This window comes from Gastrolobium bilobum, unplaced genomic scaffold, assembly GCF_033153095.1.
Source record: "Gastrolobium bilobum isolate Gb01-03AN ecotype WA unplaced genomic scaffold, APGP_CSIRO_Gbil_v1 utg11931, whole genome shotgun sequence".
NCBI lineage: Eukaryota > Viridiplantae > Streptophyta > Magnoliopsida > Fabales > Fabaceae > Gastrolobium > Gastrolobium bilobum.
Genome location: NW_026896271.1, coordinates 38,399 through 65,596, shown reverse-complemented (window position 1 = coordinate 65,596; position 27,198 = coordinate 38,399). Strand labels below are relative to the sequence as shown.

Here is a 27,198-nt window from a genome sequence, read left to right as displayed (position 1 = left end):
TCTGCATTTATTCTCAAAACGACGTCGTTTTATGATTGAAAGATTAAAAAATTATAATTATAAAGACTATAATAACCCTGAAATAAATTAAAATTACAAAAAAATCATAATTTCCTCCCCAAAACGACGTTGTATTGGGCTTACTACAGATAACTTATTTGAACCGCAGAAAAAATGAACCCATATATATATATATATATATATATATATATATATATATATATATATATATATATATATATATCATTTGATTTCTTGTGATTATAATTTTTTTTCTAAATTCATCTGTACACATCTTTGTACAAGACTTTCCTGATACTCTATGAAATTCCCAAATTACAACAGAAACGAAGATGAGAACTTGGATAAGGATAATAAAGTAAAATCAAACTTTTCAGGGTAATGGTGTTGAACAACTCCTCTATCTTCTAATTAGTAAGTAGTAAGTAGTAAGTAGCAAGCATCTATTTTGCTTGGTACAGCTTATTCTAGTTATGATTGTCACCCCTGACTGTAATCATATGATTCATATCTAACGAGGATATAGACTACTAATTGAGGCCTCATTTGTTGATGCTTCAACACATTTACTTTCCTGTTCACTTGATCCCGTTGCAACAGAACTGCAAACCGAAATTTGGATGTCTGATAAACATGTATCTTCCATACAAAAGGCAGGTTGCAAGGGAACTGGGAGAGAGGAAGAGTAGCTATCAAGCATAAGCACGACTGAAGCCAATTTTGGTCTATTAGCAACCCTTTCTTGAACACAAAGTAACCCAATGTGAATGCATCTTATTATTTCATTTCTTAGAGCATCATTTAAGGTGGGATCTATAATATTAGAAGCTGTTCCTTTCCTCCAATTTTTCCAAGCCTGCAAGAAGTAGTTCACCGTAGAAAATATTAGTTCCAGTTTCTCAATTCTACCATTTCAAGGCTAATTTTCTATTCTAAACCCTCTAAAAACAAGGATGATAAAGAAGGTAGACATACAAAGCTTAATAGATGCTCCAAATTATCTCCATAACGAAATCCACTATTCTTTTGACCACTTATAATCTCTAGTATTATTACACCAAAACTAAAGACATCTGACTTCATTGAGAAATTTCCTTGCCTTGCATACTCAGGTGCCATATATCTGCTGCATGTCAATATGGACAAGCTTAATTAGATACAATCATTACCGGTTCTTTTGATAATAATCCAATTTTTCAATGTGTTTTGTTCAAGGATACTGTTTAGAAACTAAGGGTCTGTTTGATTGTGTTCTGGTTTTTTTGTTCTTAAAACTGTTTCGTAGAAACAGTTGTTTTCTATATTTTTTTCTTTTTGAAAGTTAAAAACCAAAACAAAAAACAAAAACACCTCAGACATGTTCTCTAAATTTGATTTTAAAAACAAAAAAATAGTTATAATTTTCAAAATATTTTTTACAAAACAGGTCTTACCAAACGAGTTTTTTTGTTTTGAAAGCTAAAAAATTGTTTTTAAAAACACTAATTAAACAGAGCCTAATTGTCCTTGTATTTTCTTTTGATACTCACAGGGTTCCTTCAATTTTACTTGCAACAGCCTGAGTTTGATCCCCATAAAACATCCTTGCCAAGTCAAAATCTGATATCTTAAGGTTCATCTCTGCATCTAAAAGAATGTTACTTGGTTTCAGATCACGATGAATAATCCTCTGTTGAGAATCCTCATGAAGGTAAAGAAGGCTCCGTGCAATGCCTTCAATTATTTTGTAGCGGGTTTTCCAGTCCAAATGTGCCCCCTTAATTGGATCTACAAGCAAAAACATAAATACAATCTTTTAAACTACTCTCAAAACCTTTCTTCATTTAATCAAGCAAAAGAAATAATATTAACAGAATGAGAGAATATTGAATAGGATTTCATTGCTAAGTAATAAAGAAAATACAAAAGTTGTGAATAGAAGGTAAAACATCAGCTTATATACAAGCTGTGAATAAAGCAAGTAACTCAAAGACTAACCAAGGTAAAACAAGTAACTCTAAGAACTAACTATAGTAACTAACTGTCTAACTATAGTAACTAACTGTCTAAGTCATGACAGCTAAGTAAGATCAGTTATTAGAATAACTAACTTAAGTCTAATTACATGAGAGTCTAATTTAAAAACTAATTACATTTAAATAATGAGGTATAATACCCCCCCTCAAGTTGGTGGGTGGAGATCATACAACCCCAACTTGAAAAGAAAATCATGGAAAAAAGTTGGATTGAGGGCCTTTGTGAATATATCAACAAGTTGCTGAGAGGTATGAATAGGCAACAATCGAATCAGACCAGCCACCACCTTTTCCCTAGTAACATGGCAATCCAACTCTATGTGTTTACTTCGGTCATGGAAGGAGGGATTATGAGCCAAATAGATTGCACTCTGATTATCACAATAGAGGTTGACTGGTTGAGAAGTAGAGACTTGCAGATTATTGAGAAGACAGGTGAGCCATTGAATTTCACAGGTCACAGTTGCCAAAGCACGGTACTCAGCCTTTGTAGATGAACATGAGACAGTGCTTTGCTTCTTGAACTTCCAAGAGATGAGAGATGTGCCAAGGAAAACACAAAAACCAGTGGTAGATTTCCTTGTATCAGGGCAAGTTGCCCAATCAGCATCGGCAAAGGCAGCCAGAGCCAGTGGGTTTTGAGAATAAAACAGTAAGCCTTTGGCTGGAGAAGCTTTTAAATATCTCAAAACCCGAGTAGCAGCAACATAATGATCATTCATTGGCTTAGCTACAAACTGACTTAATTGTTGCACAGGAAAAGATATATCAGGTCTGGTATTTGTGAGATATAATAAACGACCCACCAATCTTCTATAAACAGCAGGGTCAGGAAATAAATCTCCTTGATTTTGTTGCAAGTGTAAAGAAGGCTCCATGGGAGAAGAAGCTGGTTTGGCATGAAGCATTCCAGCTTCAGATAGTAGCTCGAGGACATATTTCATTTGATTCAAAATCAAACCATTCTTGGATCTAGCAATTTCCATACCAAGGAAGAAATGTAAAGGACCAAGGTCTTTAATACGAAATAGGGTGTCCAAGTGTTGTTTGATTGAATTGATCTGATCCATATTATTGCCAGCCAGAATCATGTCATCTACATAAACTAAGAGACATGTAAAAACATCACCATCTGCCTTAGTGAAGAGAGAGTAATCAGCACTTGATTGAGTAAAACCAAGGTTGCACAGCTCTAAAGTCAGCTTGGCATTCCATTGGCGGCTGGACTGTTTTAATCCATACAGGGACTTATGTAGCTTGCAAACTTGGTTCCCTTTGGCTGACTCAATGCCTTCAGGAATCTTCATATACACCTGCTCTGATAAATCTCCATGAAGAAAGGCATTGTTAATATCAATTTGCTCAAGGACCCAGTCCTTAGCAACAGCAATGGAGAGTAATAATCTGACTGTGGTGAGCTTGGCTACTAGAGAGAAAGTCTCAAAATAATCCACCCCCTCCATTTGGTTGTAGCCCTTGGCTACTAGTCTGGCTTTGTGCCTAGCAACAGTGCCATCTGGATTGTGTTTCACCTTATAGACCCACTTGCATCCAATTGGATGTTTGCCTTTGGGAAGAGGAACAATGGACCAAGTCTGATTACGGTTGAGAGCTTCAATTTCTTCATTCATTGCCAGAATCCATTCCTTGGATTGGACAGCTTGGTTATATGTACGTGGCTCAACAAATGAACTCAGATTATGACACAAGGCAGTATAAGAAGAAGAACAATGTGTATATGAAACAAAAGATGATGGATTTTTAAGTAAAGGTAAATGTGTACCTGAAGATGAGTGGTTGTCAGCTAAAACTTTGGAGAAATTACAGTGAAAATCACTTAAATGTCGTGGCTGTATCCTTGCTCTTGTAGATCTTCGAAGATTTGGGGAAGGATCAGCATCAGTATTAATGTGGGGTGGGGCTAATGGTTGTGGAAAGGATGGCAGGATGACAGATGAAGTAGACTGTGCAGGAATAGGGTCAACTGTGATTAAAGGTGAATGGACAGGAAGAGCAGGTGGAAAAAAGCACTTTTGGTGGTAAGTCATATATGGTAGGTGTAGGTGTGGGTAGGATTAAAGGGGCATGCTCAGAACTTGTGTGGTCACATTCTTGATTTTCGAAGAGAGGAAAGTTGTTTTCATAAAAGACAACATGTCTTGAAATAAAAACCTCTTTGGACTTTAAGTCATACAAGATATAACCTTTGGTCCCATGCTGGTGCCCCAAGTACACACACTTTCGGGCTCTTGCATCAAACTTTGTGCAATGGATTCGAAGTGTAGAAGCAAAAGATAGACAGCCAAATGTTTTAAGATGCATTAAGACTGGTGGCTTATTGTATAATAACTCATATGGTGACTTGTTATGCAAAATGGGAGAGTTAAGCCTGTTAATAACATGAATAGCATGCTGAATACAAAAACACCATAGGTTTTTAGGAACATTTCCTTGAAACAATAAGGCCCTGGCTGTGTTGAGGATATGCTGATGTTTTCTCTCCACAACACCATTTTGTTGTGAAGATTCAACACAGGATGTTTGATGCAAGATTCCTTTTTGGGCAAAAAATGCTGACATGGAAAACTCAGGGCCATTGTCACTACGAAAGGCCTTAATGGTTATACCAAATTGATTCTCTATCAGTGTTACAAAAGCATGAATATGGTTTCTAGTTTCAGATTTCAGTTTCATCATGACACCCCATGTGTATCGTGTGTGATCGTCAATAATGGTTAGAAGGTATTTATGACCATGAATTGAGGGAATAGAATATGGACCCCAAATGTCAATGTGGACTAAATCAAAAGCTCTATCAGTAACAGTAGAACTTGAAGGAAAAGGTAATTTCTTTTGCTTAGCATAATGGCATATTTCACAAGGAGTATCAAGATTCTTACAAGAGATGAAAGGAAATTGAGTCATCATGGACTTTATTACAGAAGATGAACAATGGCCTAGTCTTAAATGCCACAAATCAGGAAAAGTTTGAACAGATACTGTATTGACTATGTTTCTATGTTGTAGTGATGCCTTCTTCGAATCAAGAACTTGAGCAAGGATGTACAACCCTCCAACTAGCTCAGCTGAACCAATCATCTCCATTGAAGGGTGCTGTTGTATTATGCAAGTAAGTGGCTGAAAAGTAAGGTAGCAATTAGTATCTTTGGCTAGTTTGGTTACTGATATCAAGTTGACATTGAAATTCTCAACAAACAGAACATTTGACAAGGTTAATGTTTGAGAAAGCAAAACAGTTCTTGAAAGATATGAGTAAACCTGGTTCCCATTTGGTAATGAAATAGTTATGGGATCAATCCTTTTGACAAGGGTCAAATTTTCAAAGGAATTAGTGATATGGTCAGTGGCTCCTGTGTCCAGGATCCACTGGACCATGCTATTACCTGAAGATGACATCAGGTTATCAGGAATGGGTGATTGGATGTTGGATTCTGCATTAAGTGCCTTGGTCTGCACAAGGTTGCTAGCATGAGGATGTGTTATTTGCTCTTGCTGTCTAGGTGGCATAGACTGTTGTATCATCTCAAGGATTTCATTATACTGATATTGAGTGAAATTTTCTTTGTTTCCTTGAAGAAGAGAAGCATTACTAGAATCACCATTCGAATAAACTTCTTCAAGAGGACCAGTAGTGTTGACTGAGTTTGCCCTATGAGTATTAGGTGTTGTTGTGCCTTTAACCCTGAAACCAGGTGGATATCCATGTTTTTCAAAGCATGTATCCATAGTATGATTTGTTCTACCACAGTGAGTGCACAAACGAGGTGAGTAGGACCTTCCACGACCATTATTGTAACCATTGTGACCACGTCCTCTACTTCTAGCAATAAAACGTCCCCTTCCTGATTGATGTTCCACTGGACTAAAAAATACTTTTGAACTTCCATCAACTACAGAACCAGGAACCACATTCTCCAAGTGCATCTGCCTCTCTTGTTGAGTAATCAGGGAAAAGACTCGATTTATTGAAGGTAAAGGATCCATTAGCATAATTTGGGATTTTACATGAGTAAACTGCTCATTAAGTCCCTTGAGAAATCGGATGGAATAATCTCTATCCTTGATGTTCCTTACTTGAGAGGAAATTGTGCAACAAGGCGTAACACACTTACAAGTAGGTGTTGGTTGCAAGGACTCTAACTCATCCCATAAAATTTTGAGTTGAGTATAGAAGTCCGAAACTGAATTTCCTCCTTGATGCAAACGAAAAATTTCATCATGCAGATCAGAAATCCTAAAAATGTCAGATTGAGAAAACCTCTCCTTGAGGTCCTTCCAAACATCTATGGCTCGATCCATCCATAGGATTGATTGTGAAATAGAATCAGTAATGGATTGATGCAACCATGAAAGAACCATGGTGTTGCATCTCTCCCAAGCAGCATACCTTCGATCTGTCTGATCTGGCATTGAAATACATCCATTGACAAATTAGAGCTTATTTTTGGAAATCAACGCCATGGTCATTGCTTTGGCCCATCCATGGTAGTTTCTTCCATTCATGAGTGTAGATACTAACACAAGAGACAGATTCTCGTTCGGGTGGAGGTAGTAAGCACTATTTGGATCTGAAAGATTCTCGGATGATGCATGCACAGCACCAGCACCAACGTTCTCTGTCACATGCGTGTTGTTTGAACTATTCTCTTCATTCACTTGATGAGAGCTCTGATTCGCCATTGTTACTTCTCTGTGATTATCAGAAAAGAATCAAGAATCTTGATGTAGAATTAATGGAACACAAAGAAGAAAAAGATAACCAAAAAAAATAATTGGCGAATATCAGAGCTCTAAAAGCTCTGATACCATAACAGAATGAGAGAATATTGAATAGGATTTCATTGCTAAGTAATGCAGAAAATACAAAAGTTGTGAATAGAAGGTAAAACATCAGCTTATATACAAGCTGTGAATAAAGCAAGTAACTCAAAGACTAACCAAGGTAAAACAAGTAACTCTAAGAACTAACTATAGTAACTAACCGTCTAACTATAGTAACTAACTGTCTAAGTCATGACAGCTAAGTAAGATCAGTTATTAGAATAACTAACTTAAGTCTAATTACATGAGAGTCTAATTTAAAAACTAATTACATTTAAATAATGAGGTATTATAAATGTAATAATAGACTTCCAGTTTAAGAATAAGCTAACTTACCAAATAAGTAGTAGTCAAGGCTTTTATTGGGAAGAAACTCGTAGACAAGTAGCCGTTCTTTTCTTTCAAGACAGAAGCCAAGGAGACTAACTAAATTTCGGTGCTTAAGCCTGGCCATTAATAGAACTTCATTCTTGAATTCAATATCTCCTTGGCCAGAATTCCAAGATAACCTTTTGACTGCAATTTCTTGTTCATTGAAGAGCCTGCCCTGAAGATATAATATGATAGTGGTTTATGCATGTGAAAATTGTCCAACAATCCAGACAAACACATAAACCTTGATTGTAATAATGCCGTATTTACCTTGAAAACAGGTCCAAATCCACCTTGTCCAAGCTTATTTGCATCAGAGAAATTGTTTGTAGCTATTCTGATGATGTCGAAGTCAAACAGTGATGACTCAACTTGTCCAATTTCTTTGTCAACAATAGCTTCACCTAGTTGGAGAGGAGGAAGTTATACAAGTGTGTCAAATTGAAATTGACAGAGCAGCTGACAAACGAAAATGTTTCCGAAAGATTCGAAAACAGTTCTTCAATTTGAGACCAAAGGCAATTGATTTCTTGAATATAATTATATTACTTCTTTATTTTGTTCGAAACTCATCGTATGTCATATCCCATGTCAGTGCAGAAAAAAATGCTATTTGATTCTTTATATTTTAATCTTATTGTAGGTCTCACATGTCCAAAGTAAGAATCCACGGTAAAAAGCATTCACTCTAAAAGCAATGAATAAACATCTGGACTTACTCTCAAAATGTTTTGTCGGCTTTTTGACTCTTAAATAAATGCAAATAAAGATCAGCAACCCAACAAAGGCAACAGTAGGCACAACTTTGGCGATGACAGGTTGTGATCTGTTTCTGTTTCCTGCATGAATACAATCCACGGCTTGAGAATATCTCAATTAAGTCATGAACTAAGTAGAGAAACAAATAGTTAGAGGTGCTGGAATTTTTATCTCTAAAATAACCCCTCCACATTGGAATGAAAATTTATAATAAAAAATCCCCACAAAAAATAAAAATTTGAGGTTTAACAACTACTTTGTGCCAATTAGATGCTGCTTGATGCAGGGTTGAGCTTAAGTAGCAATTCTATACTTCAAATCATGTAAAAGAATACCGTGATAAGTACTGTCTGAGGACTTTGTAGTAGCGGTGGATGGTGTAGGAGGAGGAAGAGGAGAAGGAGGAGATCCTTGTGGTGACAATGTTAGTGTTGATACATCAGCCGTAGGTTCATAGAAGATGGAGTTCTGATATCTGATGTTACAGCTGAGTTTAATAATTCACCCCCTGAGTTGTTCTTACAACATGTTGGTATTTCTGAGAAAGCGCCAGCCAAACAGTCTTTGCATTCTGCCATAGTCACATCAGGTGAGCACTGAACAAGAGCATATATAGTTTGGAAACTCGGACCTACTGCCTTTCCTGCAGCAAACTTACGATTAGGATGAGAGTCACTTGTTGCAGCTATCTGTATTAGTCTTGACAGCAATTTCGTCAGCACATAATTGTATTGATCCCAATCAGTTACATTAGTATCGCTCCACTAGTTGGATCATCACAAACTGAGAGGGCTGCTAAGAAGACTAGTCCAGGGTGAAAATTTTGTCATTCCTTTGAGAAAAATGACACAAAAACTTGGGTCTGCAATTTCTGCAGAAAAATTACAAAGGGAGGAATCATTAGATAGAGCCAAAGAGTTAATGAGGAAGAAGGGTAATTTTGCATCACATAAGAGCTTTGGGTATATACAAGTAGGAAAAAGAAGCAAGTTGGCATTGAGATTCCAAACGTGAGGGCTCGACCTAGAAAACCTGGTATATGGTCGTAGGGAAATAGTTTTCTCTAACTGTAGGAGATAATTATCTCATGTCAGTGAGACATAATAAGACGTGCCTGCAATTTTTTTTTAACTTGTGGGCTCCACATTTCTTGTTAGTGTAGGAAAAAAAAACCTATGGTCATTAGGGGAGTTCGCGGTCTGGATTGGATCGGTTTTGGAAGCAAAAATCATCCGATCCAATCCCTTCGGTTTGATATATCATCATCCATTCGGTTTAGATTTTTTTTTCAAATCCGATCCGATCCAATCCAATTTTTTCGGTTTGGATTGGATCGGTTTTCGGTTTTTTGAAAATTCTAAAATTTATTTCATGATTATTTTGCAAATAGCATCTTTTGTATATATTGGCTTTGTAATTTTTATTTTTTTTGAAATACAAAAGCATTAGTAAACTATAATATAAATTTTTTTTGGTAATGAGATATGAAGCTCTACAAAGATAAATTTTTTTTTGATGAGACGTGATTTTTTCTTGAGTTTAGTTGATGTGTTAATGAGTCTTAAGTTTAGAAATTTTTGGGCTATGATTGGGAAAAAACCCAAGTAGGTAGAAGGGAATTAATATATTGGATCGGTTTTCATCAACCTATCCAAAAACCGATCCAATCCAATTAAAATTTACGGTTTTTTTTCGGTTTTCAATTTTTCGGTTTTCGGTTTATTCGGTTATCGGTTTTTCGGTTCGGTTATTGCGGTTTGGATCGGTTTGGATCGGTTGATGAACACCCCTAATGGTCATAATGTAGCACAGTTGAAAACCCCACTATTATTATTATTATTATTATTATTATTATTATTATTATTATTATTTGCAATGTGATCCTTTTAGGTTTAGGCGGGTAATCAGCCGAGTCCTAAACTTGATGTTTGGTAGGAGGTGAATTTTTTTTTTCTCAAAAAATGAGGTGGAACAAATAATTTGTCTATATTTGGTAGGCAAAAAAATTAAAATAATGTAATTAATTAAAATAATTACGCATTTAATGTTGTTTTGTTAAAAATTACACATCTGTTGCACAATGAGACGCCCTCTTTGGGCGTCACATGTGACGCCCCAGTGAGGCGTCTCTCCCTTGGAGAAGACGCCCCATTGGGGCGTCTCATGTGCAACCTATGTATACCCCACTTTCCTTTTTTCACTCCTTACCCATTTATCTCTCTAACCTCTCTAACCGCGGTTCGTAGCGAAGCTCTGCCAACGTAGGTAAGGTCATAATACCTCATATGTATACATTTAAATTACAATGCTAGTTAGTAATACATGTTAGGATTGATTGTATATTAGAGACTTGGAACATTAGGATAGTCACTTAGAAATTTTCTGTCATGCTATGAATGTTGTAATGATATAGTAATATTATTATTACGTAGTTATTATTATTACCGATTTTTAATTATGTATTAGGTTTAGCATATTAATTAGTGATTTACAAATAGTGTTAGAGACTTTGTAAATTTCGTATGTATGATGTTATTAATGCGGGAGTGCATAACTTTGTAGTTAGTTGAGGATAATGGCTGAGTCATCATCTTCTTTGGGATCTGATTCGGATGTAGAGCCCACCGATCCCAGCATGTGGATCATACCTGGGCCGTACAGGTGGGAGGTCCTTCGTAAGAGGACGCAGAAAGGTCATATTTCACAGCGAGTGTGGAATACTGAGCATGTAAGAAAGATTAAGACTAGGCGTGGGAAGCCACAGGGGGCCCCACCTACCGGTGCTATTCCACAGGTTGTGGAAGAGTACCTCAGACAGGCGGGTTTCATACATATTGCCAGGATGCAACATATCCAGGTATGTTATTTATGTCGTTTTGTATTTATGTAATAATTTAATAAAATTCGTTAACACGTAATAACTACGTAATTTATCACAGATAGATACATTTTTAATTAGTGCTCTGGTCGAGAGGTGGAGACCAGAGACACATACCTTTCACATGACCCAAGGTGAGATGACGATCACCTTACAAGATGTGGCAGGCATCTTGGGCTTGCCGACCGACGGTACTGTCGTCATCGGATCGACCTCTAAGGATTGGCACGCTGCTTGTGCTGCTGTTTTTGGACATGTTCCAGAGGTCGATGAGTTCCATCATTCCGGCGACCTCCGCATCTCATTCTTGGATCGGCATTATACCCGGTGGACTGATCATGAGGGGAATCATGCTGCCGAAATCTACTTCACAAAAGCCCACATTGCCCGGATGTTGGGGACTTGGTTGCTGGCGGACAAGTCTGGAGGTAGCAATTTTGGTTGCCGGCTTGTCCCGTTGCTAGGTGGAAGATTTGAGGACATTGGCCGATTCAGCTGGGGATCTCCAGTTTTGACACACTTGTTCAGGAATTTGTGTGAAGTGACAGATGCCCGTCGAAGCGACATGGGTGGTTGCCATATTCTCCTTCAAATTTGGTCATGGATACGATTCCCACCCATTGCTCCACCCTTTCCTCCTCATCCAGAGCCGGGCACACATTATGGATACCGGTATGATTTATTTACTTCATTTGATTTCGATAATGTATGGTTAATAATGTATATACTAACTGTATACTTCTTGACTTTGGACGATTATGTATGGTTGATAATGTTTCTGATTGATAGGTTTAATGTTGTACAAAATTTTAAACCTCATGAGGTCACCCATTATCGGGCAACATTGGACACACTCTGTAGAGATGAGGTTTGGTGTTGGATACTTACGATGTTGTTATTTGTCTATGGGTTTATTTTATTTTTTGTAACTCTATATATTGTTTCACATTTTGTTTGTAGGTGGTGTGGTAGCCATATATAGAATATGAGTGGCTTGACGTGACTCCAGAGCAGCAGTATCTGTGGCTTGCTGCCACACCTATTATCTACTTCCACACAGTAGAGGCATGTCAACCGGATAGGTGCATGCGACAGTTCGGTCTTGATCAACCCATCCCGAAAAAATCTAGAAAATTGAGAGGAATACATGATCATACTCTACGGGGGAAGGTTGAAGAGAACTTGAGACGTAAGCTCAGGGCTCACATTGATCGATGGAATACCAGGATTCAGCATATTGTACTGCCACTCTTGTCGTGATCTCAGTGATACATTGGTTGTCTTGAAGACTTAACTTCTGTCGAATTCTCTGATGCAGTTCGCCAATGGTTGTGTTGCGTTGGATACGTGTCGGCCTTTTTTCACCTTCGAATATGACACATCGTCGACCTTCTACTTTCCTACCATTGTAATATAACATATAATGACCCTAAATGGTAAACCTTAATTAGAGATTTAATTTAAGGATTTAAATGCCATAATTAGATTTAGTGTGTGATTCCGAGTATTTTGACTGTAATCATAACTATGTTATGAACAGTGCGTTCTGCCGGAGAATTTACAGTTTTGTGAATTAACCGGTAGAGCTTAAAAAGAGCAAAATAATTTTAGAGGCATAATTTGATAATTCTGACGACAAATATGAGTTCAGAACGAAAAATTGTATAGTCTGGCACTTTCCGTGAAAATCTCGTGAATAGTGTTTCTACCGGGTATTTTGTACTGCTGTTTAAGCAACCGGTAGAGTCCAGAAATAAATAATTGATGAAATAAGAATAAGAAAGTCCAATATATGCCAAGCAAGTCAATATAGGCCCAAGAAAATGATAAGTTTATAAGTGTTAAGTTTCAAAAGTAAATAAAGTACAGTTAGTGATTCACAGTGCATTTCGTCAAAAACGGTGCAGAAACCATACTGTGAATTATGAATATTGTTTTGTAACAGATAAAAATTTATGTAAATGATTTTAGAAAAAATAAAAATATGTTCGTAGCTTGAAGTTAGTTCCGGTCAATTTAAGTTAAAATACGCGATAGAAAAACATCCGATGAAAGGGGCCACATGTGCCTATATAGCCTTGTCACTTAAATGAAACACTATTCATTTCAGATTTTCTTCTTCTCTCTCATGCATGGCCGAGCTGCACTTGGAGGAGAAGGGGATAGGGTTCCAAATTTCCTTTCTTTGATTCCTTAATCATCCATTCTCCAAATTCAAAGACCCACCACATGAAATTGATTGGAAACCACTCAATGAATCCATTCCACCAATCAATTTGAGCTATAGTTGAGTGTGTGAGGAGTTTTTCCTTCCCCCATTTTCGAGCTACTATTCATCAAGGAGGAGAAATGACATTTTTGGTGGAGCTTTGCTTGGTGAAGGCCTTCTAGGCTTTGGGTACTTCATTGGAGGTAACAAAACTCTAACCTTATGGCTTTATTAGTGTGAATAATGTTTTAAAAGTCATGAGCATGGTTGGGTAGGAAATAAAGTAGTATAGAATGTGAAAATTATGATGGATTATTGTTATTTAGGATGTTATAGTGTTGAGTAAGTATCCACATGTGATAAGATAATTGAAAAGCCCTATTGTATTTTCCCCCTAGGTTTCGGCCTTCATGGGTTATATAGGGTTCATCATGCAAATTTTTATTGTATGTTTGAAAAGGTAAAATATGTTGGAATGTAGTGTAAATGGATGAATTGGTGGAAATGCCAAAGTTAGAAAAAAATCCTACAAATACTTGCTCTATGTTTCGAACTATAGGATGTTTAGGGGTATATATATATATATATATTGGTTACATTTTATTCTAATAAAATGTGTTGCATTTTAATATACCAATGGATGAGCTAAGAAGTGAAATGCTTTGACAAATGGTTGAAAAATACCTTGAGTCCCTAAGGGTATGCCCGCGACTTTTAAAGAAAAATAGCATGATGTATGTGAAAAATTCTTAAGTAAATGCTTGGTTAAATTAAAGAACGCCAACGGGTGTATAGAGGTCTAGACTTGTGTATTGGCATAGAATTGGCAAAAATATAAAAAAAGGAAAATAAGCGATAAAATGTATGCTTATGAAATAATCATGGTATTGCATCATTTTATTGATGCATTGTAAATTATTCTCTAGGTGTGCCTAGGGATTGAGAAGGATCGGAAATCTCTTGAAGCGATAAAAGTAACTTGTTCCACAAGTAAGCGTATTGGTAAAGCTTCAAGAGGTAAGCTCTATGTTTAAGGAGTCTTTTCCTGCTTGAGTGCTCCACCATGGTTAGTGAACTATGGTTGGACTGTATGACTGTGATTTAGATGCTTTGTATAGATGCATTCATATAGAGTTATTTGATAACATGATATGTTTTGCTCTGATATGACTTCTGTCATATGATTTCTGTAACAATCTCTGGCCATTGATTGTATAGTACCCGGATGTTCGCTTTGGGGTCCTCCCTCGGGACTGATGGTGTACGCCTCTGATATGTCTGGTTCCGCTTTGGGGTCCTCCCTCGGGAACACGTGCGTTGATTTCCGCTTGGGGTCCTCCCTTGGGAATGACGGCGCACATCTCTGATATGATATGGATATATGCTCTGTTCTGTTATGATATCTGTTATATGTTGTATTTGTATACTCTGTATCTGACTTTCATGCAGGAGTGAGCCAGGGGTATGGAGAATTCTCTATAAACCTGGAGCTTATTGAGATTTGTAATCTCACCCCTCTTTGGGGACATATTTTCAGGTGCCCAGATTCCCGGTGAGTCCTCACTAGGCAGGGACACGACACGTGGCTGAGGCAGTTGACAGATCGAATTTTGAGTGGCTGTAGGCTATTACCTTTTGGAGTGTTTGATGTCTTTTAGTATTTCCGCATTTGATGGATCACGATATTGATCCTTTATTTTGTATATGGCCTGTATATGTTTTGTACATGTCTGTCACTTGGATGCATGTACATTTGGGTATTCAGGCACATCATATGATGATGTATTATTCAGTTTATGATTTCGTATTGGATTGCATGTTGATTAGGATAGTGGCACGGAGCCATATTTTGCATGCGCCCATGGATGGGTATCTGATTGTATCTGCATGACTGGTACTTCTGGATTACTATGCTGTATAAACTGTTTATCAGGAAATGCTTCTGAGAGGGATTGGAAAATCCCCGGTTGTCCGATTTATAGAGGAAACTCTGCCCGATTTTCGTTTACCCCGAGTAAGAATTAAAGTAGAAAAAGAAAAAGTTAACTCGTATCTTCATAAGTTAAGTCTTCTGCTGTTTTCTGTTTTATCATATGTATGTTAATTGAACCGGCTCGAGACGAGGATGTTACATAACACAACACGAACAGAATCAGGATTTGAGCTCATTTTTAAATAGAATTAGAACTAAAATTCAAATACTAAATTAAAGATAAAGGAATGTTGGTGGAGAAGAGAGATATGAAGAGTGAGAGAAGATGAGTGAATTGAATGGAGCGGGTGAGGAAATATATAGAGCACACATGTGACGCCCCATTGGGGCGTCTCTCCCATGGAGAAGACGCCCCAATGGGACGTCACATGTGACGCCCAAAAGGGGCGTCACATTGTGCAGTAGATGTGTAATTTTTTACAAAACAACATTAAATGCGTAATTATTTAATTTAAATACATTATTTTAATTTTTTTTGCCATATTTGGTAGGAGGAAGAGTAAAAGCAAGGCTAGGAAAAAAAATTCCATCATTTTCTTTTTCACATAAAATTTCATACATAGCATCAGTAAAATTAATTTAACATTTTCAGAATTTTTATTTTTACCAAACACCTTTTAGTAATTTATCCTGAAAAAAAATTCCCACTATATTCCTGTAAATTTATTTATTTTTGGTAAAAAAAAATTTCTCCTCTACCAAATGTGCCCTTAATGAGAGTGTTTGGCATGGTTGGTACCATTGGCGGACCCAGTCATGCGCCTTTGTCCACACTTACGGCCATAAACTTTTTAAAAAAGAAAAATAAAATTTTTTGATAGTTGATTATGGGGACCGCAAGTGTGTGAGGGGTTGGTTATGTGGTGGCTGATTGGACTATGTGGAACTTTGCTTCAAGGAATTTGGTGATAGGGCGAAGTCACTGGCGAACCCACGTTGGGTCACATGTCCGCAAGTGCGGACATGTGATTTTAGATTTTATTTTTATTTTTTTGTAGTTATGTAGGTTATTATTTGTCTCTTGGCTCAATATTTATAGTAGGAGTAAATATTATTTTAAGTCTCTAACAAAAAATATGTTCTCCATTTTAGTCCCTTATCAAAAATTAGTCTCGAGGAGCTCCCTAAAAAAAATTCAAAGTGGATCAATTTAATTAAATCGTGGTCCCTCACAAATTCAAAAAAGACCTACATTAGTCTCAAAAAGACTAAAATAGGTCCACTTTAAATTTCACAAGGACCAGGTGACTCTTTTTTATAATGGACTAAAGCGGGGACCGAATTTTTTGTTAGGGACCAAAAATGATATTTATTCTTATATTAGTTAGCAACGTAATAACGTACAGAGATGATTAAAACAACGTAGCAACACAAATTGATTATAGAGAAAACTTATTCTTCCTCCCCTGTCACGTACCCATTCCCATGATTTTCCATTCCCATGATTTCTTCATCATTTGTTATGGAAGCAACTAGATTATGAGCGGGTTCAAGCGTTAATTTAAACTTTTTTTACAAAAAAAAAATTCAAGGACGCTGCCCCCAAACCCCGCCACTAAATGTGCGGACATAAAGAAATTTTTCTAGGTCCGCCACTGGGTGAAGTATTCGGTTACTTTGAACGAGCCATGAAGTTATAGCAAGAATGGCTATGCAAATGGGCAAATGGCACCAGGTTGTTGTTCTGCTTGCTTGAATCCAAACTGCACAGGTGGTGATTCTGCAACAGAACCCTATTTGGTTACGCATCATCAACTTTTTGCTCATGCAGTGGCCGTAAGAGTGCACAATACCAAGTATAAGGTTTGATATTTTGTTGAGAACCTTTTACTAAATTGTTTTTGAGAACCATTTAGGTGATGGCTTAGATGCAAAGCAGAAGGCCAAGGAAGCAAAATAATCAGGATGGAGTGGACACGAAGACAGAGAAAAGAGACATTTGGGTTGATGATGAGGTACGAGGGTGGTTGTTAATTCATTTAAAATTTTTATATTGTATTTCTTTTGAGAATCAATTTTTTTATATTCTATTTCTTAATGCATTTAAAATTAAAAAAAAAATTCGGGGTATTAAATGTGCGGACATGAATGAATATTTCTCGGTCCGCCACTGGTTCGTATAGGGGTGAAAGTGAGCCAGGTCGAGCTACGACCTAACTTATATCAGGTCAAACTCGACCTATTATATATGATGCACTTATCATTAGTCCATTGTACATGACCCAACCATTGATTCAAGAAGCTCGTAGTCAACTAGAGTTATGGCCCGATAAGTATGACCCAATTGTTGAAAGAGGCAGTGATTTGAAATATGACAAACTACAATCGAATCCAAGTCCCAATAAAGCAACAGATGTGATTGTGATTTGTTTGGGAAGAAAAGGAAAGCAATATATTTGGCGTGATTTGAGATTAAAGATTTGAGATGTATTTTGAATTATTTATTTGTAATTTTTATTTATTTTTAGATGTTAATTACTCTTATATTTATTATAAGAAGTTTTATTATTTTTAGAATTTTAGATTTAGAATTTTGAATCAATTTGTAATTAGTCTATAAAATGGTGCTTATAACCCTTATTTTAGAGGTTGAATTTTGTTATTTGAAAATTAGAAATTGAGAACCGGAGGGTTACTCTTTTATAAAAATTCTAATTTTCTGTTTAGCCACTTTTTATTCGTTTTCGACATCAATATATAGTCAAATAGAATAGGCTCGGAATTTTAAAAAAACTTATTTAGAAATCAAGTCGTAGGCTTTTTATTTACATGTCGGGCCTGTAAGTCTACAGACTGGCCTATATCATATTATTTATTTTAAATTAAATTAAATATTATTATTTATAGTAGTACTAAAAGGTGATAGTTTAGTTAATGCATGTGAGATGAGTAGGTGGTGGAAGGATCTAGGTTCGATCCCCACCAATACTACATTTGGGAGTGACATAAGATCTGTACCAATTTTTATAGTACCATCAGAATCAACATTTAGTATTGGAGGAAATGTTATTGATGCCTATCGTTATAACTTGATTGAAGATACCATTCAAACTTTAATATATGGTGGAGATTGGCTACGTAATAAGTATGACATGAAGAAAAAACAAAAGGTATAAAAAGGTTTTTAGATTTTAATCTTTTTTTTCCTTTCTATTCTTTAGTCTTGTTTTTGGTTTTCTATATTTACAAATTATTTGCCAATTTATGTAGCCTTGGATTTTATTTGCAGGGGAGAGAAGATGATGAGAAATTTTTGACTACTACAAGCATCATGATGGATTTGTTGGATTCATGCAATTATTTTAATTTACATAGTATGGATTGATTTGTAAGATCTGATGAAATATATGTTATTTAGTTCGTGCATCTTGCTTCTGAAAGTGACTTAAATGCAGATTGTGATAAATTGTTGTTGTGATTCATTGTTTTGTTTGAATGTTAAAATTGTGATTTTTGTTTTAATAACAAAATTTGAATATTTTGTGAAGTTATGTTCTGCTTAGAAGTTTAAAATTAACAAGCTAACATGCCAAGTCATTTATTTTTTTATAAATGGGTCAGATCAGGCTAACAATTAAACTCATACTATGTTATCTGTCCAGGTCAAATTAAATTTTTTTGACATAAACTTGAGTTTTTCGGAACAAAGCTCGACTTAACCTAACCCACTTTCACCCTCAGTTGTGTAGAATCATTTGGGGCAAGAAAGTTCTCAAACTTAGATTGGAATTATTTACGGATAGATTATATTTACAAATTTTTTGTTTATAAATTCTATAGATTATATTTACAAATTTTTTGTTTATAAATTCTTACAAACTGTATTATGTACTATGGCTAGTACATATTACTTGAGAATATTATTAGAATATACACTTTTATTCTTTTTTCTTTTGGTTAGTTACTGATGTATAGGATATTGGCTCATGTGCCACATATGCCTCAGTTTGTTATTTTCTCTCTCTTTTCTGTTAGTACACGTTTTGCTGATATAAGAGCAATGCTCTCTGTACACATGACTCTCAGTTTTACAGAATGAAATTTGTTACAGTTCTTTCCAATTTCTTCTTCTAATATGGTATCAGATGACTTTTTTTGACCTCCGAGCCTTTTTCCATGGCTCGTGGTGGCAAAAACACCAACCCCATTCCATCCTCTTCTTCTACATCCAACGTTGTTTCCTCCTCTGCTTCCATGGAGGACTCTGTAAGCCCTTACTATCTTCCGAATGGTGATCATCCTGGTCTCATTCTGGTCACTCATTCCCTCACTGGACCCAACTTCAATTCCTGGAATCGAGCAATGCTCATTGCTCTTACTGCCAAAAACAAAGTGTGTTTTGTTGATAGCAGTCTCCTTCGTCCTGATAATTCTGATCTTCTCTTTGCTGCTTGGACCCGACGCAACTCTATGGTAATTTCATGGCTTCTCAACTCTGTCTCCAAAGAGATTGCTGATAGCCTTATGTATTTTTCCATGGCTTATGATCTCTGGGATGATCTCCGTGTTCGCTTCCATCAAGCCAATGGACCGCGTATATTTCATTTGAAGCAGCAAATCTCTTCGTTGCATCAAGGGAGTCTGGATGTCAACACTTATTATACAAAGCTGAAGATTCTTTGGGATGAACTCAAAGATTATTCTCCCAACCTTGCTTGCACTTGTGGTGCTCTTCGGATTTTATCATCCACCCAACAACAAGACTATGCCATGCAATTTTTAATGGGGTTGAACGACTCATTTTCTTCAATCAGGGCCCAGATCCTTCTTATGGAACCACTGCCTCAGTTATCTCGCGTCTTCTCTTTAGTCATACAAGAGGAACGCCAAAGGCAAATCACGCCTTCCTTCCCTCCATCCCTTGATACTCCAATGATGAACACCGCCTCTACCGTTCCTGCTGCATCTGTTATGGCTTCATTGCCGGTTACTGCCGCTGTCTCCGCTCCACGCCGCCCTCGTCCTTACTGCACCCACTGCCAGCAATTGGGCCATGTCCGAGACAAGTGTTTTAAGCTTCATGGCTTCCCACCGGGTTACAAACCCAGAAGCCCCAAAAACCCATATGGCCCACCTCCACATCAGGCCCAAATTCACTTAGCCACTACTCAACCCTATTCCTCTCCACCCCCACACGATCCCCTCACCCCCACTCAATATCATCAGCTAATTTCCCTGTTCCACAGAAACTCTGATCCCACCATCACCACACCTTCAACTGATTCGTCATCAACTACCTCATCTGCTCCAAATCCCATGATCGCAAGCTTCAGTGGTAAGATTTCATCATCTATTCCTTCAAATCTTTGGGTACTTGACACTGGTGCCACTCACCATGTCACTTACCTCTCCTCTCTTCTTTCACATCCTTCCTTCCCTTCTTCATCTGCTTCTATTTCTCTTCCTAACGGTTCTAGCATTCCAATTTCCTCTGTTGGAAACGTTTCCCTTTCTTCTTCTTTAACATTGCATCGCGTTCTTTTTGTTCCATCTTTTACATTGAACCTCATCTCCGTTAGTGCTCTAACCAGAGATTCTAACGTCCTTGCTTTTTTTTTTCTGGTTCTTTTTGTATGCTTCAGGATGCTACAACTCACAAGACGATTGTGATTGCTAGGCGCACGGGTGACTTGTATTTTTTTGATTCCTCAAATTTCTTCCCCATTTCTGATGTTCCCCGTCCCTTTTGTTCGGCTACTGTTGTTCCCTCTTCTGTTTTATGGCACTCTCGGTTAAGCCATCCATCCCCCCTCCCGTTTACATTCAATGAAAGATGCTTTGCATTTTACAGACACTATTTCACACACACCTTGTTCTGTTTGTCCTTTGTCTAAACAAAAAAAATTACCTTTTATTTTGAATCCTCATATGTCTGCAAATGCTTTTAGCTTGATACATTGTGATATCTGGGGACCATTTAACCCCATTTCTGTTTATGGTGATAAATATTTTTTGACCATTGTGGATGATGCCACACGTTTTACATGGGTACATTTTCTTAAAAATAAATCTGATTTTTCCACATTTTTTCCTTCTTTTTATAATTTGATCCTTACTCAGTATTCCTCTCCTATTAAATCTATTCGGTGTGACAATGCCCCTGAGTTTAACATCACTGATTTTTATTCTTCTAAAGGCATTCAAATTTTTCATTCCTGTGTTGAAAGGCCTCAACAAAACTCAGTTGTTGAGCGCAAACATCAACACATTCTCAATGTTGCCCGTGCCCTGCATTTCCAATCCCATATTCCCCTAGCATACTGGTCTGATTGTGTTGTCACTGCGGTTTATCTCATTAACCGTGTTCCTTCTCCTCTTCTTCATCACAAAACTCCTTTTGAACTTCTTTCCCACAAACCTCCCTCTTGTACTCATCTTCGTAATTTTGGTTGTTTATGCTTCTATTCCATACTTTCTCGTGACAAACACAAATTCTCTCCCCGTTCTTCCTCTGCTGTCTTCCTAGGCTATCCTCCTGGATTTAAAGCTTACAAGCTTCTTGACTTATCCACCAATCGGATAGTTGTTTCCAGAGATGTTATATTTCATGAGTCTATATTTCCTTTTGTTTCTTCTACTCATTTCTCCACCCCTCTGACTTCATTACCTCATAAGTCAGAATATGTTTCTCCTAATGTTACCACTGAAGCATCTGATCATCTCACCACTAGGCCTTCACGCACCAAAAGACCTCCACCACATCTTTCAGATTTTGTTTGTTCAACCTCTACCATACATCACATCTCAGCCCATTTATCATATTCCAAAATCAAACCTTCACACCTCACCCTCATTAATAATATATCTTCTCATTTTGAACCCTCATCCTATTCTGAAGCCTCCCAATTACCCGAATGGTGTGATGCCATGAATGCAGAAATCACTGCTCTCAAAACCAATCAGACATGGTCCATAGTCTCTCTGCCTGAAGGAAAACATCTTGTTGGTTGCAAATGGGTGTATCGGGTCAAGTACAATTCTGATGGGTCTCTTGAGCGTTATAAAGCTCGCTTGGTTGCTAAAGGATTTACTCAACTAGAAGGTTTGGATTACATGGAGACTTATTCTCCTGTTGCAAAAATCACAACAGTTCGGCTTCTCCTTGCTCTTGCAGCTATAAACAATTGGCATCTCATTCAACTAGATGTCAATAATGCCTTCTTACATGGAGAGCTTGATGAGGAGGTTTACATGTCTCTCCCACCCGGTTATCCTACACAGGGGGAGTCTCTCCCATCCAATGCTGTATGCAAGCTTCATAAGTCACTATATGGTTTGAAACAAGCTTCTCGTCAATGGTTTGCTAGTTTTCTTCCACTCTTTTATCGCTTGGGTTTTCTCACTCTCAAACTGATCATTCCTTATTCACCAAGAATTCAAATAATTCTTTTGTTGCTGTCTTAGTGTATGTTGATGATATTTTAGTAGCCTCCAACAGTTCTGAACAGATTCACCACCTTACTTCGTTCCTGGACAACAAATTCAAATTAAAAAATCTGGGTTCTTTGAAATACTTTCTTGGCATTGAAGTGGCTAGGTCCTCAGTAGGTATATCTATTTGTCAACGCCATTACACATTGCAAATTTTGTCTGATGCTGGTTACCTTGGCTGCAAACCAAAATCCACACCCATGGAGCCAAACCTCAAACTTTCATCCAATTCAGGTGATCTCCTCTCTGATCCATCCCAATACCGTAGACTGATTGGCCGCTTATTGTATCTCACAATAACTCGCCCAGATATTTGCTACACTGTTAATCATCTCAGCCAATTCATGTCTGCCCCTAGAACTGTCCATCTTGCTGCTGTTTACAGGGTCCTGTCCTATTTGAAAGGCACTCCAGGTCAAGGTTTATTGTTTTCTTCATCTTCCAAAATTCAATTAAATGCTTTTTCTGATTCAGATTGGGCTTCTTGCCCTGACTCTAGAAGGTCCATCTCTGGTTTTTGTGTTTTCTTGGGCAATTCATTAATCAGTTGGAAATCCAAAAAACAAGCTACTGTTTCAAAATCATCAGCTGAATCTGAATATAGGTCCATGGCTGCTGTCACTTGTGAACTTATTTGGTTATTTTCTCTTCTCAAAGATTTTCACATTACTCATTCCACTGCTGCTCACTTGTTTTGTGACAATACTGCTGCCCTTCACATCGCTGCAAATCATGTGTTCCATGAAAGAACAAAACACATTGAAATTGACTGCCACTTGGTTCGACAACAAATTGTGAAAGGCTGTCTTCAAACTTTTCCTATTGCATCTGCACATCAGTTGGCTGACATCTTCACTAAAGCACTGCATCCGGCTCAGTTTTCTTCTCTTCTTTCCAAGATGGGAGTGCACAATATTCACTCTCCATCTTGAGGGGGAGTATTAGAATATACACTTTTATTCTTTTTTCTTTTGGTTAGTTACTGATGTATAGGATATTGGTTATTGGCTCATGTGCCACATATGCCTCAGTTTGTTATTTTCTCTCTCTTTTCTGTTAGTACACGTTTTGCTGATATAAGAGCAATGCTCTCTGTACACATGACTCTCAGTTTTACAGAATGAAATTTGTTACCGTTCTTTCCAATTTCTTCTTCTAATAAGTATGTACTACCCATAATATATAATGTAGTTTGTAAATATAAAATATCTCAGTATTTAATCCAAAGTTGCGTCGTAAACTTTTGTCTTAGCCAAGCTAATGAAGCACTCTTCTTTCCCTTATCTCTCCCAATAGACTTAACCTGTATAACACATATTTATATGTGTTTCCAACACTTTACACAAATGCACCCTGCGCACGCCATGCGTTCTGAGTTTGAAATGCACAATGCCTAATAGGTCTTCCTAAGGATCAGGCGTTGTTTACTTAAGTTTTATTGGCTTACATAATGACATTAAGAGATTGCATTCATACAGCCACTCTATCAGTTGTTTCAATTGCAAAATTGCAGGTTGAACATCAGCTTTAGTTGTTTACAGGTCATCAAGCAAACACCAACACATAAAGACCCAACCCCCACCAGCGGAAAAAAAAAAAAAAACAATATGGTTGTCTTGATCAGTTGATTGTCACTTGGATGATTATATCACTGAATTCTATCGAGGGTAATGCTCAGTAGTTGAGACCTCACTTGAGTAAGCTTTAACAGATTTGCTTGACTCTGTTGCCCCTGAATTATACCCCCATGACTGAATATCTGACAAACCTCTGCTGTGCATAAAAAATGCTGGCTCTGAAGGTACTGGGAGAGTGAGAGAGTAGCTATTAAGCATGAGTACAATAGAAGCCATGGTTGGTCTGTCAGCTAAATTTTCCTGAACACACAGTAAACCAATGTGGATGCATCTCATAATTTCATTTTTTGAACCTTTATTTATATTGGAATCTACGAGACTTGATGCTGTTCCCTCCCTCCATTTTTTCCAGGCCTGCAAGGATTTGCACAATTACAAAAAAGGTTAGTTCACATACTTTTATCTTCTGAAATTTCATCTGAACTAGTTATGCCTAATTTATAATCTTTTACTTCAAAAGACAAAGAAAACTAACAATGAAAACTTGGAAAAGAAGGAACAGACTTACAAAGCTTATAAGATCCTCTACATCCTCTCCATTACGAAAGCCACTATTTTTCTGGCCAGTTACTATCTCTAGAACCAGTACGCCAAAACTGAAAACATCTGACTTCACAGAGAATTGTCCTTGCCTTACATACTCAGGTGCCATATATCCACTACATGTCAATATGGTCAAGCTCAATTAGCACAAAGTTTTCCTCCATTTTGTTTAGAAAGAACTGAGTAAAACAATTATTTAAACCTTGCACATCGTCGTACTTACTAAGTTCCAACAATTCTACTTGTATTTCCTTGAGTTTGATCCACAACAAACAATCTTGCCATGCCAAAATCTGATATCTTGGGGTTCATCTCTTCATCTAAGAGAATGTTGCTTGCTTTGAGATCACGATGAATAATTCGCAGTCTCGAATCCTCATGAAGGTAAAGAAGGCCTCTGGCAATGCCTCCTATGATTTTATACCGCCTTTCCCAATCTAAATGTGCACGCTTAATTGGATCTGCAAACCCAAGCCATGTTGTAATAATGTAATCTTTTAAACCATGTGTACTATAATTATGCACATACCATTCAGCTGAACTGAAATATCAGTAAAGGTACAATCCAATCAAGAAAAGTTCTAACTTACCAAATATGAAGTAATCAAGGCTTTTATTGGGAACAAACTCATAGATCAGTAGCCTTTCATTTCTTTCCAAACTGAAACCAAGTAGCCTGACTAAATTTCGGTGTTGTAGCTTGGCCACTAACTGCACTTCATTCTTAAATTCTGTATCTCCTTGACCTGAATTCATTGACAACCTTTTAACAGCAACTTCTTGTCCATTGGAAAGCTTACCCTGAAAATATGTCAGAGTTAGCTAGATGTAGCTTGGGGCCAACAGTAAGTGGATGGCACAATCTGAAAATTAATATTTTTCTAAAATGTAACTGCATATTCTTACCTTGTAAACAGGTCCAAATCCTCCTCGCCCTAGCATATTTGTCTCAGAAAAGTTATTTGTAGCTATTCTTATGGTGTTAAAGTTGAATTGCAATGTCTCAGTAGGTTCAATTTCATTGTCAACTTCAGCTACAAATGGGAAAGGAGTTTAATCAATTTTAGTTCTTGAAAGGTGATTTAAGATTAACAGCAGCAAATCAGTAAAATCATGATGGCTAACGATAACTTTTCCCTTCTCTGTCTGAGTTATTCAACACATTTTTTTAGATGTACCGAAATCTCATAATATATTTTTTTTTTTTTTTTTTTGATTAATGAGTTGTATTTATATCGAGGAAAATTTTATCATGTTAACACTGAAAGTTGTGTAAACTTTTTTCTTATTGTTAATGAGAAATCACAATAAACAATATTTTTTCTTACTGTCCATGCCAATATTTTTCCTTTTCTTTCTTGCTTTTAAGAAGATGCAGAGAGAGATGAGGAGTGCAACGACAGCTACAATTGGCACAACTACCGCAATGACAGTTCGAGTTGTGTTGCTCTTTCCTGCAAAATACAGAATTCCATGTTGAACACTGACTACGATATTCAATGTCAAAGCTATATTGAAAATTTGAAACCCAAAAGACCCTTCTGACAGTTGAACTTTAAAAAAACAGACAAACACAGAGAGAATATTTTTGAGTATAGATGTGATTTGATGAAGGGACAAATTTAGGTAGCTGAGTGCTAAGCAGTACTAGTAAGAACAAAACAGGTACCTCCTGTGGAAGTGGTATTGGTGACTGAAGGAGGAGGAGGAGGAGGAGAAGGAGGAGGAGCAGGAGGCACTTGTGGTGGAGAGGCATCGGCTGTAGAGTCATAGAAGGGAGATGTATCAAATCTAAGATTGCAGCTTGGTCTTCCAATTCTGCCAGCAGTCTTGCCAGCACAACAAGTTGAGATTTCTGAGATAGTTCTAACCAAGCAATCATTGCACTGTTGCTCTGATAAATCAGGTGTGCATTGTAGTAGAGAAAATATAGTTTGAAAGCTTGGACCTATTGCGCTTCCTGCAGCATACTTTTTAAGGGAATCACCGGATGCAGCTTTGCTTCTCAGGCTATCCACCAAGTCCATAAGCTTTTGATTAAACTGATCCATATCAGTTGCATTATTTTGGACCCACAGAGTGTACGCAGGATCAGGTTCCATAATACCAAATATTGAACGGTTTGAGTAGCGCAGCATGCAATTGTCATACCAACCAATGGCCTCTTTCTGGTTTGGACAAAGCTGTGTGAGAAGGACTCTTGAATCATTGAGGCAACTGCGGCATACATCTGGCTTAATATCTCCTCTACACATCCCAATTGCATTTACTTTGTCAGAGTTTTGACCCTCAGAGGAATTGTAGAAGCCATAATCAATTTGTGTGTTGGAAGATAAACTGGACAAAAGAGCATTGAGGTTGGTCTGGTAGGTACTATTTTCAGTGTAGTTGCCTTTATCATATATGCAAAAATAGTAAAGGAAGTTTGGCTGGGCGGTGGTATGAGATATGAGTATAACAAGGAGACAGAGAAGAGAAATCACTTTTGAAGGTGCCAT

General features: G+C 37.2%; 1 protein-coding gene across 1 annotated transcript; it reads right to left on the bottom strand.

Moving 5' to 3' along the window:
- Positions 1–476: 476 nt before the first annotated feature.
- Positions 477–27,198, bottom strand: LOC133298546 (cysteine-rich receptor-like protein kinase 44). The gene is made up of 7 exons (XM_061497856.1): positions 26,370–27,198; positions 26,029–26,154; positions 25,607–25,734; positions 25,291–25,501; positions 24,924–25,161; positions 24,666–24,816; positions 477–877 (listed from the first exon to the last, which is right to left on the bottom strand). The coding sequence occupies exons 1-7, from the start codon at positions 27,196–27,198 to the stop codon at positions 533–535; spliced, it is 2,028 nt and encodes a 675-aa protein (XP_061353840.1). The 3' UTR covers positions 477–532.